This window comes from Rhincodon typus, chromosome 15, assembly GCF_021869965.1.
Source record: "Rhincodon typus isolate 14 chromosome 15, sRhiTyp1.1, whole genome shotgun sequence".
In the NCBI taxonomy this organism is placed as follows: Eukaryota; Metazoa; Chordata; class Chondrichthyes; order Orectolobiformes; family Rhincodontidae; genus Rhincodon; species Rhincodon typus.
Genome location: NC_063346.1, coordinates 25,495,322 through 25,516,425, shown reverse-complemented (window position 1 = coordinate 25,516,425; position 21,104 = coordinate 25,495,322). Strand labels below are relative to the sequence as shown.

At 40.1% G+C, this 21,104-nt stretch overlaps 1 protein-coding gene across 3 annotated transcripts in view; it reads right to left on the bottom strand.

The window, feature by feature from the left end:
- Window positions 1-21,104, bottom strand: part of piezo1 (piezo-type mechanosensitive ion channel component 1) — a 322,059-nt gene that overhangs the window by 136,053 nt on the left and 164,902 nt on the right. For 2 of the 3 annotated variants that reach the window (XM_048605766.1, XM_048605768.1), the window contains exons 6-7: window positions 14,217-14,397; window positions 12,714-12,927 (exon numbers count right to left, since the gene is read on the bottom strand). In XM_048605766.1, coding sequence (XP_048461723.1) covers window positions 12,714-12,927; window positions 14,217-14,397 — 395 coding nt within the window. The remainder of the gene's footprint in view (window positions 1-12,713; window positions 12,928-14,216; window positions 14,398-21,104) is intronic. The other variant, XM_048605767.1, reaches the window with a different exon arrangement.

Genomic DNA, 21,104 nt, shown 5'->3' with positions numbered 1-21,104 from the left:
AAGTTTCAGGCTGGAGGAAGGTTTGTTGAGGAGTTCCCCACGGTCAGTATTGGTATCCATGTTTTATCCAAGATATAAATAATCTGGATCCTGGTGTGCACAGGACAATTTCAAAGTTGGCAAGTGACGCTAAACTTGGACGAACTGTAAACTTTGAGGAGATCACACAGCATACATTCCAAAAGGACAATGACAGGTTGGTGGAGTGGGAGGATAGGTGGCAGAGGAGTTCAGTATAGAGAAGTAAGTGGTGATGCATATTGGTCAGAAGAACATTGGAAGACAACAGGGGCATACATTTTGGAGAGGGTGCAGGAGCAGAGGGACCTGGGTATATATGTGCTCAGATCATTGAAGGTGGCAGGACAGGCAGTGAGAGTGGTAAATAACAGAGTGTTCCTAGCTTTATTAATAGGAACATAGGACCCAAGAGCAGGGATATAACATTGAACTGGTGCAAGTCACTCGTTAGATCTCAGCTGGAGTATTGTGACAGTTCTGGGTGTCACATTAGAGGAAAGATGTGAATGCACTGGAGAGAATGCAGAAATAGTTTACAAGAATGGTTCCAGGAATGAGAAACTTCAGGTATTAGGATAGATTGAAGAGTTTGGAGACAGTTCTTCGAACAGAGAAAGCTAAGAGGGGATCTGGTAGAAGTTTTCAAAGTCATAAGCAGGCTGGACAGAGTTGATAGGGAGAAGCTGTTCGTGCTTGTAAAAGGGAAAAAAGAGAAAGGGGGGCATGGAGTCAAAGTGAAATGCGAACAATGCAAGGGTGATGTGAGAAAAATTGTTTTCACACAGTGAGTAGTTAGAGTATGGAATGCACTTCCTGGAAACATGATGGAGATGGGTTCAGTTGAGGTATTTAAAAGGGCATTGGATGATTATTTGGATCAAAATGGTTTTTATGGATTTGGGAAAGCAGCAGGAGATTGGCACTAGGTAACAGAACCAACAGAGAGACAAATGGGCCAAATGGCATCCTTCTGCACTGTAACAATTCTGTAATTCTTTGAAGTCCATATATCGTCATGGAAATGACTACATCATGGCCAGAATCATCCAGCTTTAGGCACAGTCGGGTCATTTTGTCCAAGTTTTTAAAGCAGGCAACAGAACAGAAGGAGCGAGAAACCACACAGCCAGGCATGAATGTAGACTGAAACAAACTTCTTGTTCATATACCTCAAAAAGCCTGTGACTTGAGAGATTTGTCAATTGTCTGGGGGGAAAAGTGACTTTCTGATCAATGATGAAAATAATTTTACATTTTATGACAGCCAGTCAAGAGATCTTATCAGATTGTGTGCATGAATAACATTTCTGATAGGCTCTGCAGGAGCTGTCATGTAAAAGTAATAAAATATTGTTTAGTTCTTGATAACAAGCCAGTTTTATAGCTAAGTCAGTTGCATCTATAATGCACTAGATGAAGTGGTTTCTTCAACAGAATGATGATAAGAAATTGAACAGAGCTTTCATCACCTTTAGATCTCTGGCACTGCTCAATAAATGCATTCCTACGTGGTAAAGGAAAAAATCAAAGGCAAATAATATGGCATTGAGCCACTCAATGTAACTACTGACAGAAACTAATGAATCAGCAGTTATGGAAAAGACACCCAACCACCTCTCTTTCTAGATGTAATTGTAAAACAGCCTCAAGGCAGTCCTATGAGCAAGATGCAGCCAAAAAGACCAAACAGGCGCTGTTGTTCCTGTAATCTGCTCAAATCACTGTTCTAACAAGGTCCTACTAGGTGAACAAGAGCAGCCAAAAGTGACTCACTCCTCTGACTATATTTCTCCCCGTTCGGAAACATTTTTTTTTCGTCTCGAATAGATGCCAACCACCCAGCTGAAATTAAAGATTTCCATCTGAGAAACAATGCTTGCAACAAACAAGGACCATACTTTCACAGAAGTGTGCTAAACTCGCATGGATTTGAATAGTCCAGACTGATTTCAGTTGTATGCTGTTAACTGAACTTAGCCAGCCAGCTCCTGACACATTATAATTGGACTCAGTGCTTATCCACTAAGTGGTATTGAGAGTAAACAACAGTGACTTTGATTTTTAAACCTTTGAGGTGTATGCAGCATATAATTTAAATAAAACTTCCCAAGCTCCTGCCTGACACTAAACCTGATTCACTACCTACTGTAGAAATGGCTCTAGCCCTGAATGTGTGGGCAAACCAGCTCCATTACACAGGATCTGTTTACAGTATGCAGCTCACCAGTGACATACAAAATGAGGTCCAGCTCAGGTAAATATCTGTGCTGTTGCGACACATACAACTTGACGATTGGTGCAGCTGGTTTGAGAATTGTTTTCAGTTATACTGTTGGGGGCAGAGCCTTCGCAGTGTAGTGGTTAGGTATCATTTATTAGGTATCAAACATTTAGTGATATCCCGTTGAATGTATTAAATTGGCTGAAGACTGAAATCAACGATGGTGGAGGCCTCAGGAGGAGGTGGAGATGGATTATCCACTCAGCACTTCTGGATAATGAATGTTGCAAATGTTTCAGGATTGTCTTCACACACTGATGTGCTGGGCATTCCCCACCATTGAGGATGGGATGTTTTTGGAGCCTCCTCTCTGAATTCAACTCCAAATGAATCCCAAGTATCCTCTTCTGTACTTTTTACATCTCCGATGTTTTCTACCTCTGTTGTCACTCTTTACCCTCTCAGCTTTTTGTTAATGCTAAACATAGCAGACTTCTTCCAAATTTATCAAACATTTTCTTTGACACATTTTTTTGATTTGATTTATTTATTGTCACATGTATTTTTGTTACAACGTACGCTGAAAATTGTACAGTATCACCACGCTCCAGTGCCATTTTAATACGCAGAAAAATAAACCAAAACACAGAATATAGAGGCAGAAAAATTAGAAAAAAAAAAGGAAAAAAATATTCAACTTTATAGTCCTTGTTAAGTGCTCCACCACAGGCCACAGGCCTGGTGACCAGGCATGACTCCCCTTTGCTGTGCTGCAGCTGGAGTGAAAGTTGCCACACTTTCAGTGCCATCTTGCTTCCATCACTACCCTCGCTACAATGAGTCCTTGCTGGACCTTGCTAATGCAGGTGTCACCGATGCCGTCGGGACCTGCACTGGCCCAAACATGACTCCACCGCCATTACGAGTCCAATTCATGCCCACTTCACCGATGCAGCTACTGCCAGTGTTGCCGGGTCTCGTACTGGGTCCAAACATGCCTCTGTCACCACCTCCATGAATCTGCACTGGACGCAGAAGCGGCCAGAAACCCAAACTCAATTCCAATGCCACTGCAGTCCGTGCCGGGCCCGCTCTGAGTCTGCGCTCGCTGTGAGTCCGCGCTAGGCCCGCTCAAGAGTCTGTGCTCGCTGTGAGTCCGCGCCGGGCGCGCTCCGAGTCCGTGCCAGGTTCACGCCAGTCCCGCTCCAGCCCACGCAGGGCTCACTGAGAGTCTGCGCTGCACCCACTCCAGTCTGCGCCGGGCCTGCTCCAGCCCACGCTGGACTCTCAGAGTCTGCGCTGGGCTCACTCGCTGCTGCTAACGGCATCATCATGACAGAGTTCTCCAACAAGGGGTAAGTAAAATAAAAGAAGAAAAACAAAAAGAAAACAAGAGAGAGAAGAAAAGAAATTAAAAGTGAATGGAGCGGACAATCCTGACTGGCACCCATCATCAGACTTGTATGAGCTGTAATTAACCATACTGTCATTTTCGGAAGGCAAATGGCACCAGTACAGATTTTGGAGACTCAAATAGTTCAATGATTACAATCAGTGAAGATTAAGCCCGACTCAGTTCTGGCACTCTGAATTGAACTGCCTGCAAATACACATGGCTGGTTCTCTATGGCATGCAGCGAGCCAATGGGCTGGATTTTTCAGTCAGCAGTGAAGCAATGCTCCTCGTCATTAACCTAAAAGATCAAGTGACCCCTAAGATGAGTTTATTCCTTGATGTCAGCACTTTAAATCTGATATTAAATCAAAATGTTACTTTGGTGCACAGTAACTGATCACTTGGAAGTATTTGCACACAGAAAACCTGGGAGTTAAAAACAATTAATATTCTTCACTTTTCATTTACATTTCAGATAGTGAAATAAAATATTGGATTATAATAGAATTTGAATTTAAAAAGTTTGATCATTTAAAAATTGAATTTTTATTGCTAACACAATGAACACTTAGCTAATTAGGGCCAGTGAGACTGTTTAGCAATAACTAAATTAACTTGTTAAAATCACAATTACTCCTCATTCAATGAGTCTAACATTTTCAAGGATTTTTATAGTGAGACTGACAGTATAAGGTTGGAAGTTATCATCAACTTTTTGATTTCCCATAATGGCAATCAACAGTGCTGGTCCTGGAGAAAGGTAGAATCACTTTTGGCCACTTCTGAATTTCCATATTTTCCTACATGTGCGGATTCCAGAGGTTACAGCAGTTTCAATGAAATTAAGAAAGGCAATGCTGACAATTTCACCGTCACACCATTGCAAAATCCTCACTGGAGAAGACGGAATGTGAGAAAATAGGTCAGAAAAGCAACTGGCAATTGTCAACATATATTAGAAGGCCAAAGTTCAAGTGGCTCACTTCTGTGTAACACCCTGAACTTACTGAAATACTATATGCTTCAGTAGTAAAATGTATAAGGAATCAAATTTCAGTCAGAACTTAAATTTCTTTCCTAGACAGTTCACATTCCAGTGGCAGCTTAGCAGTTTCATTTATTCAGGATCTAAGTTGATTAATAAGTTTTTAGCCAGTTGGCTCTTTATATAGACAACATTCCAACTCAACGAAGAAAGGTTTGAAAATCGAGAGCAGCATTTATACTATTGTGTTATAGCAAAACTGGTTAAAAAAAATACAATCAAGAACAGCTAATACTTCCACCAGGTAGTTAAATAAATTGTTCAATTCTAAATACCTGTTGGCTTTGAAAATACATTAAAATGTGTTTTATTTTTCTGAGAAATTCCTTTTTAATTAATTCATCCCTCAATTACAATTGATCTCAGCAAAATAAAGTTCACATTTGACTTGTGAATGTTTCATCCAATTTAAAATTCTAAGTTGGAAATTTGTCAATTGCAACTGCTAGGATTTTTAAACAGGATTCACCATGGTGACATGAAGATCTTTAAGGCCTGTAAATAACCATCTCACCTGTTACCTAATGTATTTAGGTCAGATTATTTTATCCACCTGATTTATCCCTTTCATTGCCCTAGGGATGTTGTTTATCAACCAACTTTCTCCTTCAGAAATTTGAGCAGGTTGATCTTTGACGTAAACCTCTTCATGACTGTCATCACTATTCCATATTTTATGGATTCAGCACCTGTGTTATTACTCACTAGTTATGAGAACTTTCCAGACTGCATTCACAAATTTAAACTGAGAAGCCATCACTGCTGTACACATTGTTTTTGATGAAATTGTCTTTGTGCTCTAAAAATCATCGTTAAACCTGTATCATTTTTCAAAAAGTAACCTAAGCTTAATGTGTCCAACCACTTCTGGTTAGGTGCAGCAAATCAGATGAAAAGTTTAAATTACCTTCGCATACTCATTCACCAGTTGTGTTAAAAGATAATACATGAACATATACATGGAGTAAAGCAATGAAATTCTTGGAATTTCACGAGTAATGTTCAAAAAATTTAAAAGGCATGGGGTGGGGGGAGCAGAGGTGCGTTTGGTGGCCATCACCAATGAGAAGGTGCTGGAAAAAACTGACAGGTCTGAAAGTGGATAAATCACCTGGACTAGATGGACTACACCCCAGGATTCTGAAGGAGATAGCCTAAGAGATAGTGGAGACATTAGTGGTGATCTTTCTGAAATCACTGGAGTTAGGGAGGGTCCCAGAGGACTGGAAAATCACTAATGTTACCCCCCTGTTTAAGAAGGGAGTAAGGCAAAAGATAGAAAATTACAGGCCAATAAGCCTGATCTCGGCCATTGGTAAGATTTGAGTCTATTGTGAAGGATGAATTTTCTGAATACTTAGAAGTGCATGGTAAAATAGACCAAAGCCAGTACAGTTTCATCAAGGGGAGGTCATGCTTGACAAATCTGTTAGAATTCTTTGAGGAGGTAATGAGCAGGTTAGACAAAGGAGAGCCAATGAGTGTTATCTACTTGGACTTCCAGAAGGCCTTTGACAAGGTGCTGCACAGGAGGCTGCTGAGTAAGATAAGGGCCCATGGTGTTAGAGGCAAGGTCCTAGTGTGGATAGAAAGTTGGCTGTCTGGCAGAAAGCAGAGAGTGAGGACAAAAGTTTCATTCTCAGGATGGCAGCTGATGAATAGTGGTGTTTCACAAGGGTCAGTGCTGGGACCACAACTTTTCACTTTATACATTAATGATCTAGATGAAGGAGCTGAGGGCATTTTGGCTAAGTTTGTAGATGATACAAAGATAGGTGGAGGGATAGACAGTATTCAGGAGGTGGGGAACTGCAGAAGAATTTAGACAGGTTAGGAGTGTGGGCAAAGAAGTGGCAGATGGAACACAACGTGGGAAAGTGTGAGATCATGCACTTTGGTTGGAAGAATAGATGCATAGACTATTTTCTAAATGGGGAGAAAATTCAGGAATCTGAAGTGCAAAGGGACTTGGGAGTCCTAGTCCAGGATTCTCTGAATGTTAAATTGCAGGTTTAGTCGGTAATTAGGAACGCAAATGCAATGTTGGCATTTATTTCAACAGAACTTGAATATAAAATCAGGGATGTACCTCTGATGCTTTATAAGGCTCTGGTCAGACCACATTTAGAATATTGTGAGCAATTTTGTGCCCTATATCTCAGGAAGGATGTATTGGCCCTAAAGCGGGTCCAGAGGAGGTTCATAAGAATGATCCCAGGAATGCAAGGCTTAACATATGAGGAACATTTGAGGACTCTGGATCTATACTCAATGGAGTTTAGAAGGATGTGGGGGGATCTAATTGACACTTACAGAATACTGAATGGACTGGACAGAGTGGATGTTGGGAAGATGTTTCCAATGGTAGAAGAAACTAGGACCCTTTAGAACAGAGAGTGGTGAATCTTTGGAATTCATTGCCATAGAAGGCTGTGGAGGCCATTGAGTATATTTAAGACAGAGATGTTAAGGGGATCAAAAATTACAGGGATAAGGCAGGAGAATGGAGTTGAGAAATTTATCAGCCATGATTGAATGGTGGAGCAGACTCGATGGGCCAAATGGCCTAATTTCTGCTCCTATGTCTTATGGTCTTACAGAAATTCCATTTTTCTTTTGTTTAAGGGATGTAGGCACTGCTAACCACCATTTGTTCTCTATTTCTAATTGCCCAGCGGGCAGTTAAGAGTCAACTACTTTGCTATGGATCTGGATTCACGAGGCTAGACCAGGTAAGGATGGCAGATTTCCTTCCCTGAAGGTCATCAATGAACTAGATGGGGTTTTATGGTAATTAACCCCTTTATGGTAATATGATTGCCTTCAGGCTTTTTACTGGAAAGGTTTTTATTGAAGTCAAACTTCACATTAATCCCTTGTGAGATTTGATCCCTGATGTCTGCAGGTTAACCTCGGTTCTGAATTACTATATCCGATGATATTATGACTACACTATTGCCTCCCCTGGCCAAGGGATGAAACCTTGAAACAGAAGTGCCATAATCATATCTTTGACCCATTTCACATCCAGGATATCCTGAGTGAACAGGTGGTGGGCACCACTTTTGCCTGCCTCTTCACCCATATCCCAATGTCACTTTGGGGACAGGGCTGTGAACATTCTGGTCTATGTTTGCAGATGGCAAAAATAGCTGCTGTTCTGAGCTACATGAGCAAATCCCAATGTGACAAGTTCAAACAGTAATTGCTGTCACAGGAATCTGGGACATATCATCATGATGCAAAAAATTGAAGTTATTGCACCTCACGTATCTTCAGTCAGACTGGCTTGTTATTGCAGTTTGAGTGTTGCTAAATTTCCTTCTAGTCTGCCACGTACTTATTGGGGAATATTCCTTTTATTCCCATCTGTTGCAGTTACTTGGTGTCATTGTAGCAAAAGGTTGTCCAAAGGAGTGGGAAACAGAAATGAGGCAGCCAAAATAGGAGGCAGTGCACCAATGGGACTGTTGAAATTTTCCTTCATCTGCTTGTGTTCTGACTAAAGTTGTTCCAACTAAATCTCAATAAATTAAAGTCTCCTATGCTTAATGCATTCCCATTCAAACATATATCCCTAGTCATTATGCAGATTTAACATCTGTAGAGTCAAACTGATTTAGTAATCTCTAACAGATGCTCACGATTAGCTTCCAATTATTATCCATAATCTCAATTCATTACGTCGCAAAACTTATCTGCACTAAATTTAGGTTTGATGATTTCCTGCAGTTTCATAATGTGTTTTGCACATAAAGCATCAACAGCTACATTGGGCTATTCTGTCCTCTTTATACTTACATATCAATCTACGAGAGAGATGTTCATTTTTACTGCATGGGCAGTAAAGCGTGTAGTAGACAACTTGCTCAGTATCAACTCTTTCAGTTTTCCAATGAAACTCCTGAGCAATTTGTTCCGAGCCTCTGTCAGCACCTACCATGATACTGCATTGAGAGCTGGAGGACAATTAGGAGTGTACAAAGGGCAAAATTGTCGACATCAAAAGACATTTGATGGCCACAGAGACACCAAACCTAATTTTAAATGGACATGTAGTCTCTATGATGTTATAGATGAGCAGAATAGGGAAAAGATGGTTGTATAACAGTGTGGAAGCTGGTCTTAATGATTCAGTATTGGCAGCTGCAGAAATTGCTGATCAAGTTGCCTGAGGCATGGGGCTTCCAGCACTGTTGAGATGCATGTCCCCAACAATTGCAAGTTAATACAGGCTACTTTACAACATTGTTTATTGAGATGTTACAGTCAAGCTCGAGTTAACAACACCAAACTCGTGTAAAATGTTGTTAATCATCCATCAAACTCAGTCATAAAGTAACTACTGAACAGGAAAGAGAAGTGGAGAATCTCAAACCAGTTTTTGTCAATATTACACTGTTTTACCCTAGTACACAAAAAACAGAATTCCACAAATAATGATGGAAATCTGAAAGAAAAATAGGAAGTAATGCAAACACTCAGCAGGTTAACAACCCATTCTTCACAAATGAAAGATCATGATTATGAAATGGTAACCCTACCTTCCTCTCTTCACAGATGCTGCCTGACCTGCTGGGTGTCTCTGACATTTTCCGCTCCAGATTCTAGCCTCATTGTGGTCTTTTCAGAGATCAAATGTTTGAGGAACTGGTAAAGTCTTCATCTGAACTACGAACTGTTGACCTGAGTGAGTAATTGGGTTTTTCCTTCTGGCTGTCAAAGTGTTCTGATCAGGCAATTCTCTTCTCCAAAGTATTTTCAGTTTGTGGATAGGCTTCCAAGTCTGCAGAGATTTGCCTTCTTGTCCTTCAGAGTTGTCCAACCCTGTAGTCCTGAACTTATAGTCTTCTGACATCTTTACCCCGTTATTGACATCTTTGCCTCTTCCAGCTTTCTTTCTCCAAATTTTCCGACATTTTGACCTGCTTTTTAAGTCTTCACTCTCATTTATCACTGAGGCATGTTTGAAGTCTTCTGAGGGTGATGGATTAGTTTTGCTGGGTGGGGGTTATGGCTGCATGAGTTGCAGGAACAGGGTGTGAGTGTTGCCAGGAGGCATGGTGAGCATGTCTGTGATTACTGCTGCACTCTGACATTCCACCTGATTTACTTAGAGTTATCCAGAATTACGGGGAAACAGCAAGGTTCCCTCAAAGCCGCATGGCTACTCAAACGGTCAACACACGTCAATCAGCACATGGACACAACGACTGCCAGTTCCAGAAGCTGCCTCCACACATTGACCCGAGAGGTTCATGCAGCAGCAATAAAATTAGAGGGAACACTGGAATGCAGTAGTAAAGGGGTATAGTCACTGAACTAGTAATCCAGAACCCAAGGTTAATGGGTTCAAATCCTACCATTGCAATTTGAATTCAATCAAAAATCTGGAATGAAGACTAACATAATGACGATGGTGTGATCAGTGTTGCTTATTGTTAAAAACCCATTTGGTTCACTAGTGTCCTTTAGAAAAGGAAATCTACCATCCTTACTTGGACTGGCCTATGTGTAACTCCGGGTCCACAGCAATACGGTTGACACCTAACTGCCCTCTGAAATGGCCAAGCAAGCCACTTAGTTAGGGCAATTAGGGATGGGTAATAAATGATAGCAATGCCCACATCCCATGAATTAATAAAATAAAACACAAATCAGCAGGGTTAATACCTGTTATGAAAATTTCTAATAAGTATGTGTGAAAGCCAGTATATGTATAGGACAAATAGCTCAAATCTGTCTGGCTCTGGCTATCAGATCCCTTTGTTGTAAGGAATCATTCAGCAATCTGAGCAGGCTACACTGAAGGTTAAATTCCAGGTAATCACAGTGCATGTGCACTTGTCAGAACTCCCTCGGGGTCCCAAGGCTCACAACTTCAGTTCAGTCATTTGTTCTCCACATATTAGAAAATTCAAGTAAAACATCGCATAAGACATGATTGACTCGCATTGACAATATAATAATTCTAATATCGCAGAAGTCCTGATATTTTCTATTCCAAATAACTAACAATCATTTATCAATTATTACTGAAAGGTAAATAAATTGTTCAATGAACACAGTATTCACATAACCTTTATGTGACAGTAACAATACTGTTGTTACTGAGATCACTGAAGAATTGTTGTAATTATTCTACTGATGTTAGTGAACATAATACGTGGTTGTACTTGGACCAAAGCAAATTGGTAGCTGCAGAAGGATTAAGTGGGATGATAAGTAAGAACACTGCTTTCACCTAAAGACATATCCTGCTGACAACCATGGTACAACAAATTGGAGCAACAATACAGTGTGATGAGTGGTTGAATTCTCACAATGCTATACAATGCTGAGATCAAAACTTTAACCACACCAGCACCATGAGGAAACACTGTAATGAGACCAGACTTTGCTTATGGAAGGAAAAATCACAATGGTGCTATCACAGACGTTCTGGAGATTGATTCAAACCAGTACTTGCAGAAGTGCAAGAATGGGTCACTAGACCCCACCTTAGAATGTGGGATATTGGAGAGTCCTGTGATACTGAATAAGAGTCGTTAGTTATGATTATTTTGTACTGCAAAGACACACATTTTAATAAATTAACTACTGAGGGAATATTAAGTTGCAATGCATATAACTGAAGAATATGTAAATTATGTATTCAATCGTAAGTGACCAGTAGAAAATCTCTAATATTTCCTCAATAAATTGAAATAGTCACATTTTATTGACAACATGTCTTGGCTGCATATTAAAAAAAATCTAAAGCAGATAGACTGTGGTCAGGAAGTCTTGCTCATTCTATGAATGTAGAAGAGGAATTAAAGAAACGTTTAAATAGGTTAATGTAAATAAAACCATTATAAATGAGATTCTCCTTTTCTGCAAGTATTGACTTATAAGTCAGGCACAGTTCCTCCCACACCCAATCTATTGCTCTGCTGACGTAAACCTATACTTTGAACTTTCCAAGGCTGAACAGTAAACAAAGATGACGATAGCATCCCACTTTGCCTTTCTGTGTTTTGGGGCATCGAGAACATCTGTAGAATTCTTAACACCTGCCAATTGAACAAATTATTTCAATACAACCCCCAATCAGCTGCTGGTAGTGCACACAAACCAACTGCCTGATCCTGCCCGGTACCATGATGTGGGCATTGGGTTGCTACCACACAAACAGCATCTTTCTAAGTGACACTCTGGATTGGCACATTATGAAGTGACCCAGAGGCTGCCCTGGCTAACATGAAGGGGTATTCAGAGAGAAGGAGGAACCCAAGACTGCAGTAGCACGTATAATTCTTGCAGAGCTTGAAGAATACCTGCTCTCCTTGGCCTTGCAAAAAAAAACTAAGGCTAATTCTTGCAGCTTCTTCTGGTGTTCCATCATGTCCTACAGAGCAAAGAGCCTGCATTGCACTGTGAGCCATTATGACTGCATCAATCCACTGTACTTCCTAAGGAGGAGGCACAATGAGGCTGGAGCACATTATGCACCCAGCAAAAAGACAAAAAAAAACAAATGACAGAGTGGGAAAGGGTATTACGCAAACACTTCAACTCCACCAGTGCTCCCCTTTTTTGCTGGGCACAGAGGTTAGAATATCAATCAAGTCGTCAAATCTGGGACTTTTTCCTGTATTCCACAGACACTATTCTCCTCTCCAGCAGTTGTCACAATTTCAAATGAACCGTCTGCAATTCAACATAAATTAGAGCCCAACAGTGGAAGATTGCCAGTACTAGAAAGTGCCCACGTGATTAAGCCATAGCCTAAATAAAAATCTAATTCTTTTTATGCACCAAAAGAGATTTCTTTTGCAAATTACTTCCTCTGAATGTTTGCTTCATTTTCCTAATACAAAAAGCCTGTTAATAGGAACACCCTAGAGCTGTAACGAATGGAAGACATTAAAACTAATATCATCATTGTAATTCTAAGGGTTGCTTTTCTGTAAATAGGTCTTAAATAGATTGGACTGGTTTAGCCTACATGGTGAACTTTTTCATACATTTTTAATACATTTACCTACCTGGACCAAAGTCCACTTGGGGGGAATATCTCCTGGATGAATGCTGTTTGGTAGATATACAGGCAGATAACATGGCCTGCAGTGTAAAATGCCACCATAACACAGATTGTATTGAATCCAACATGGCTCATTGGCAAGTGACAGGCCCACCAAGTGTTAATTCCAATGAAAAGCAGATAATAAACACCAGAGAAAGCAGATGGAACTGTAATCCCTGCAAGAAAACAAAAAACACAACACCTTATCACATATATATTAATACATTGACCAATAAAAATTTAGCAATATGTTTCTTTTTATATTGTTTTCCTTTAATATTTTTCTCAAGTTTTATGGCCTTGTGCCCACTGAGTAGCTCCTAGCTGTTGCATCACCTCACTATTGGGATTGGAGAAAGCAGGTACATTTCAAATCTCTCAACAGACTAAAATACTTGCACATACTATCTGAGGATCAGTGGAGTTTACACAGCAGGACATCAAATAACAATTCACATCTGTAATGACATGCTCAACATCTGAGCTAACATGGTGCAGGGCTGGATGAACACAGCAGGCCAAGCAGCATCATAGGAGCAGAAAGGCTGACGTTTCGGGCCTAGACACTTCATCAGAAAAGGACTAAAAGTACTAACAGTAATCATGCACAGAGAAAAGAGAATTCAAATTCTCGTACTGATTCTGTGCCAACATACATTACGGCAGATCAAAATGGAAAATACCAAACCACTTCTTTCATTATTATTCATTAATGGGCTGCAGTCATTGCTGACAATGCGAGCATTTAACTCCTATCCCCAGCTATCATTGAAAAGGTGGTGGTGTGCCAACATCTTGAACTGCCGCAGCCAACATGATGCAGGTACAGCAGGGCTATTCAGGTAAGGCATTCCAGGATTTTGACTCAGAGACTGTGAAGAAATGACAACATTGTTTTAAGTCAAAATATTCTGTGCAACTGGGAGGGGAACTTGCAGGGGCTCCTAAGCCTTTACATATTTTGTTCTTCTAGGTGATAGAGATCATGGGCTTTGAATAGGCTACTGCAGGAGTTCTGATGCAGAGTGATCATTTAAGGTATTGGATTAGGTACTGACCAAACAGGCAGTTTTACCCTGGATGGTGCGAACTTCTTGACTGTTGCTGGTGCTGCACTCATCCAGGCAAATGAAAAGTATTCCATCACACTCCTGCCTTGTGCCTTGTAGATGGTGGACAGGCTTTAGAGAGTTGAGAGTTCAGCTAACACCACAAAATACCCAGTTTCTGACCTGTTCTGGCAGGTATTCTATTTATTTAACTGGTCCTGGAATGTTTATGGTCAATAGTGACCCTGACAATGTTGTAGATGATGGATTCAATTATGGTAATCTTGTTGAACGTCAAGGGGAGGTACTGAGAGTCGGTCTTGAAGGTGATGGTCACTGTCGTGCACTTGTATTCAAAATGCCTTTGTCATGACAAAAACAGTCAATCAAGCAGTTCGTAATTCTTAAAAACCTACCAGCTAAAGCCAAAAACAGAATGGCTATAACTTTCCCTGTAGCTTCAAGAAGTTTCTGAGCTGTTGTACGCAACCGAGCCAGTGCAGCTGTACGGACCCGTCTTCTTCTATTTTGTTCAGCTGTATCTTCTTCATCCTCTATTGCACCTTCTAAGTCCACACCTTCCTCATCTTCATCCTGCTTACATGCAAAAACACAAGTTCAGTTGGAAATTGGAGTAGAGGAATCCACATAGAAATTTTGACAAGCCAACTCCAAGCTCTGCACTTTCGACTGCCAGACATTATCCACAAAAATGTCTAGCTACATCAGCATTACCACTATTGAGAAACTGGGTAATATTAAGGTGTACTAGTCAGATTTCTCTCTGGTTGTCTGCCGTAAATTAGACATGAGTTTTTCACCATACAACGCACAACATTTAAAATGGAGCTATGCAAGTTGAGGAAAATAGGACCTGGGATCATTCAGGCCCACAGTTCAATAACATCATGTCTGATCTGTTTCTAGCACATGTTTAATACCAATTGGAGGAAGTGCAGAGGGTGGTAAGGGCACAGAATGCACTTTGATTGGCGATTTGAATGTCCATCACAGAGAATGGCTTGCCAACAGCCCTCATAACCAAGCTAGACTTGGCTGCTAGACTGGGTCTGCAGCAGATTGTGAAGGAATCAACAAGAGGGAGAAAGATACTTGACCATATCCTCACTAATATGCCCGCTGAAGATGCGGCTGTCCGGACCACCAAGACTGCTCTGACACATGATGCCCTTCAAAACTAAAAACCTTTTTGGCTCTACACAGTCCATATCCCCCTGTTCCCTGCCTATTCATGCATCTGTGAAGGTGCTTCTTAATTGTTGCTATTGTATCCACCTCCTCTGGCATTGCATTCCAGGCACTTACCACCTTCTGTGTAAAAAAAAACTTGCCTCTCACATCTCCTTTAAACTTATCGCTTTAAACTAATCCCCTTTAACCCACCTGTCATCCCCCAACATTCAAGTGAAAACAAACCAAGTTTGTCCAATTGCTTCTCATAGCTAATACCCTCCAAACCAGGCAACATCCTGGTAAACTGTTTCCATACCCTTTCCAAAGCCTCCACATCCTTCTGTTAAAGTGGCGACCAGAATTGTACACAATATCCTAAATGTGGCCTAATTAAATTTCTATACAATTTTAACATGATTTGCCAATATTTTATATTCTATGCCTTGACAAATGAAGACAAGAATGCCATATGCCTTCTTGGTCACTTTATGCACTGGTGATGCCACTTTCCGGGACCTGTGGGACCCACGCCTAAATCCCTCTGTATGTTGATGCTACTAATGGTTCTGCCAGTTACTGTATATTTCCCTTCTGCATTAGACCTCCCAAAATGTATCACCTCGCATTTGTCTTGATTAAACTTCATCTGCTATTTCTCCGCTCAAGTCTCCAGCCTATCTATATCTTGCTATTTCCTCTGGCAATCTTCCTCACTATCCACAGCTCTCCGAATCTTTAAGAAGTCTGCAAACTTACTAATCAGGCCACCTACGTTCTCCTCTAAATCATTTATATATATTACAAACACAGGGGTCGCAGCACAGATCCCTGAGGAACACCAGTCAGAAAAACACCCTTCCACCACTACTCTCTGTCTATGACTAAGTCAGCTCTATATCCACCTTATCAGCTTGCTACGGATCCCATTGCCTTCATCTTTTGCATCAGCCTGCCATGAGGTACCTTGTCAAAGACCTTGTTAAAGTCAATATAGACATCTATCGCTCTGCCCTCAATCAACTGTCACTTCCTCGAAAAACTCAATCAAGTTTGTGACACACAATCTTTCACACACAAAGCCATGCTGTCTATTGCTATACAAATGTGACCAAATCGTATCCCTAAGAAGTTTCCATAATTTCCTTACCAGTGATGTAAGGCTCACTGGCCTGTGATTTTCCAAATTAACCCGGTTTCCTTCTTAAACGAAGGAAGATTGTTGGCTATTCTCCAGTCCTCTGGGACTTCTTATTGATAAGAATAACCATCAGTATGGTGTCCTTGTAGAGACAAACGCTGGTCTTCACATTGCTGATACCTTCCATTGGGTTGGTTGGTATTAACACCATGATAAATGGGCAGGCCAAACAGGTTTAGTAACTGGGCATCCATGTGGCACTGCAAGGCCTCAGCAGCAGGACAACTACATTGAACCACAATCTGGAACCTCAGTGTGTCCCTCACTTTATCGTTACCATTAAGGTAGGAGACCAACCCTGGTTCGATGAAGAGTGCAAGACAGCATGCCAGGAGCAGGACTAGGTATATCTAAAAATGAGGTGTCAACCTGGTAAATATACAAACAGCAGAAACAGTGAGTGTTAGACAGAGCTAAGCCACAACAGATCAGGTCTAGGCTCTGCAGTCCAGGCATGCCCAGTCATGAATATTGGTGGACAATTAAACAACTCACTAGAATAGGTGGCTCCCCAAGTATTCCCATTCTCAATGGCAGGAGAGTTCAGCATATTAGTGGTAAAGATAAGCCTGAAGCATTTGCAACAATCTTCAGCCAGAAGTAGCCTTCTCCAGGGTTCCCAGCCCCTCAGATGCCAGTTTTCAGCCGATTTGATTCACTCGAAATGACATTAAGGAATGGCTGGAGGCACTAGATACTGCAAAGGCTATGGGTCTTAACAACATTCTGGCAATAGTACTGAAGACATATGCTTCAGGACTTGCCACACCCCGAACCAAGTTCCATTATTGATTCCCCAGTCTTGTTCTCTACTTACTATTTTCTTATTTAAATATTTGTAGAACTCTTGCTAACTATTTGTATTTTACTGGCCAGCTTTCTCTCATATTCTGAGGAACCCTATCACCTTTTCAAACTTCCTAGATTGTAGCACTGGTCTGCGCGTGGTTCAGGTAAAGGTTCTAAGGATATAATGGAGCCCTGTACTGGCATCAGTGCCCCATTAATCAAAACCTATTTTTGCCTGTTTTTGAGCCAATCTTACATCTCTATCATCTTATTTATCCTACACTAATTTGTTCATGGCTCATATAATCCAGAGATTTTACCTTTGATGTTCTTTTTAAATTTAGCCCCTAGCTGTAGATATAATCCCTATACAGAACCTCTTTCCTAATGCTAGCTCTATTATTGGTACCCACGTGAATTATGATGTCCCTATCTCACTGCATGTGTCTTTCCAACACCGAACAGATATCCCAAACCCTGGCACTGAGCAGTCAACACAACCTTTTGGATTAAAGCTGTTGGCTTCAGAGAACAAAGTCACAAATTCTAGCTGCTGTTGATTGGATGAAGGGGGAGTGAAATCAGAGTGTATTGCACACTGGAAAATGCTTGTAAATTTCATGTTCCACAGCAATGATTAATTGCTTTTTAAAAGAAAAAAGACATAAAACTAGTTTATAACTCTAGTTTTATGTTTTTCTTCCTAATGGTTTTATAGTTGTAAACATAAAATACAAAAATACAACTAGTTTGAAAAATGTAGTCATCATGTTATAAATGATGTCAAATTTGCATTTTTCCTACATTACATATTTTATCCTTGGTTTGCCATGCCACTGAAAGTTCAAAATGATTTCCAGAAGGATTTTCAAAAAAATAACTTTATCAATGTAATTATTTTTCTTATTTCTAACTGATTTATAACTCACCTCCATACACACTTAATATTACACTTTACAGTAAGTCAGAAACTGTGTTATGCTATGGGCATGTATTCTATCTCCTCACTGCATGAATTAAAGATTTTGAAAGAAGCTTAAAATGCAGCATGTACTTTTTAACTAGCTCAAGAGAGAGTAAATGCATTTCATGTTCCTTAACTTTAGCATTCAAATGAAAACTTCACTTGATTACATTTATTGTCAATAAATCTCTAAGTATTATAGTGAAGAACCTCTTCATCTTAATTGGCCATCTGTTTATCACATTTTTGAGAAAATGTAAACTCATAACTAAGATCTTTATGTCTTTAATTTATTCGTATCTTTCCAACTGTACTTACTGTTACCAAAAGACTTAAATTTTCTTTGATGTTCAACGATTCAACTTCAATTATGTTATTTGTTCCAGAATGTGCTACTATGATCCTTACAATGATCCGGTTGTGAGATATCCCCAACTGCCAATATTCCGAGCAACACTAGTTTAAAAAGAATGACTCTTGTTCATTATTTACCAATCTATCACATGGTCTGCTACTTAGCTACAAATGTATTGGTCATGGATCCAAAAACCTCTCCTTTGATTGTTATCTTATTTCATATTCAATCCAAGTTCCCTATTTTATTGTCAATGTAGAAATCTATGTGTTGATTAAATCTAGCTGTTCCAGTTTCATTACTGACAGACAGCAGGCCAGCTGCATGGTAGAACTTTTAATGAGTGATAATAAGCACATTTAATACCCACAAAACTGCAACACACACTTAAGCTTGTGTAACAGCAATGGGGATGTAACTGTACATTTCAAAAGTAAGGCAGCAGGTGAACGTATTCCACCTTTTTTTTGTTGTTAGCACCATCGTTGAAAAAAAAATCTAGCAAATAACTCACCTACTTTGATTTTTTTTTGAAACTTGTCATACAAATCAGGCATCATTTTACAGATCAATACCCATTCCCTCAAGTAATCCAATACTTGGCTCCATTAAATCTTTGGAGTTAAACAGAATTGTTTTATTGCCCTTCTGTCTTCATTAAGTCTACATCGCAGTTGCACAACATTTTTATCAACATGACAACCAAAGACTTCAACTGAACACAATAAGCCACTGATGATTTTTTTCCACCAATGAAATCAACCATGTGCATAAAGAAATTATTTTCCTTTGGCAAAAGTATATTTTTCTTGGTTTCGACAAACTTCATTTTCCCTTCAGCTGGACCAAAATTTTATAACTCTTTCCCAATAACACTGTGGATCTGCCAACTTTTCACAGACCTGTAGTGATTCAAGAAAGCAGTTTATCACCAATGTTTCTGGTGCAATTAAAGATGGAAAATAAATACAAACACATGAAATAGGGAAAGAAGCAAGTTGGATAGCTGGATAATATCTCACAAGCACTTGTAAGAGTCAGAGTTTGTGCTCCTACTTAGTTGCTCAGTAGTAACTGATCCAAACAAATTGCAGGTCTCAAACTCAATCTGTTCTTAATGCTGACTCCCTTGAAAATAGCTAGTCGGGCTACTAATCACAATATTCCAGGATACGGAGGAGGAAATAAGACAGGGTTTTCACTCCTAATTGCTATTTGGTTAGCCTTTCTGGGAAGCGCACACTTGTAAAGGAGTGATTTCAGAACTATCCAGACTGTGATGCCTCTGTGGCTGAACAGTCTACCATCTAGATTTACTCAAGAACAACAATAACAACAAGACTGTTTCTGCCTGGATATAACTACATTATTATGTAAGCCAGGACTGCCAGCAGACTGGAAAAGATACAACCTTTTCTACAGGTGTGACATTTTAATCTGATTAGCAAATAGGTGCTTATTACAATATGGTGTAGCCTTTGTAAAATAAGTGGATTTTTGTTCTAAGTGTGCTGGTGGCTGGGCCCACATTTCCTGCCTATCCTTAGTTGCCCTCAAGGAGGTGGTGAACTGCCTTCATGAACCATTGTAATCCACTTGGTGTACGTAGACCCATAATGCCATTAGAGAGGATTTTGACCCAGCAACACTGATGGAATGGCAATATATTTTGAAGCCTGGATGGTGAGTGGTGTGAAAGACAACTTGTAGTTGGAACTGTTCCCATGTATCTGCTGTGCTTCTGAGATGGGTTTGGAAGCTGCTGTTTAAGGAGCCTTGGTGAATTTCTGCACTGCGTCTTATAGATGGTACCAATGCTGTGACTGAGCATTGGTAGTGTAGCAAGTGATCATTTGTGGGCATGGTGACAACAATGTTTTGTCTTGGATGGTGCCAAACTTCTTGAGTGTTGGAGATGCACCCATCCAGGCAAGTAGGGAGTACTGACTTGTCCCTTGTAGATAGCGGACAGGCTTTGGGGAATCAGGTGGTGAGTTACTCATTGCAGACTTCTGAGCATCTGACCTGCTCTTGTAGGCACAGTATTTACATGGCAAGTACAGATCAGTTTTCTTTAAATATAAAAAAGGTCTAATTTAAATCTTGCGGTTAAGCTCCCAAGATGACATAACTGTTATTTTTATGTTACTAACACTCCATAAAGTATACATTCCAAAGCTCTTCACTGTTGCTACAATCACCATAGAGACCATAATGTGTAAAGAAAAATTTAAAAAAAAAGTGATTAACAAAAAGAAAACAAACTTTACTGTGAAAAATATAAGCAAAGCAAGCACCATTAATTAAACCTACAGTTAATGAAGACTTGCAGTATAAACACAGTTCTACTTTTTACTTGCCCTTGTACTTTTCATAAATCTTGAAGGTGTATTCAATTCTTCTGGGACTAACTCAAAAGGTATGCCACAGCCCTCTGGAATGAACTTTGTTTTCTTCACTATTGCAATTATTCCGTAAGGCAAGAGATTTCATGAGGATCTTTTCATTTGTTTTCAGTTCAGGAACCTTCCAAAGCTCCTTTAAAACCTCATACTGTGGACACCTTAGCTCAAATATATGCTTCACTGAATTTTTACTTAGTGATTTAAACATTAACAACACCTCTGCTTCCCTAAAGCACTGCTTGCTACCTGGCTGACTTTGGATAGACACAGACTCTTTTCCCAGTCTGTATCTACAATTTGAGGCCTCCATTGATTGTTGACTGACCGTGTTGACTGCTTCCAAGCTGACTGCAGATGCTAGCTTTTTATTAGAAACACCCAGTGATAAATTAAACAAGG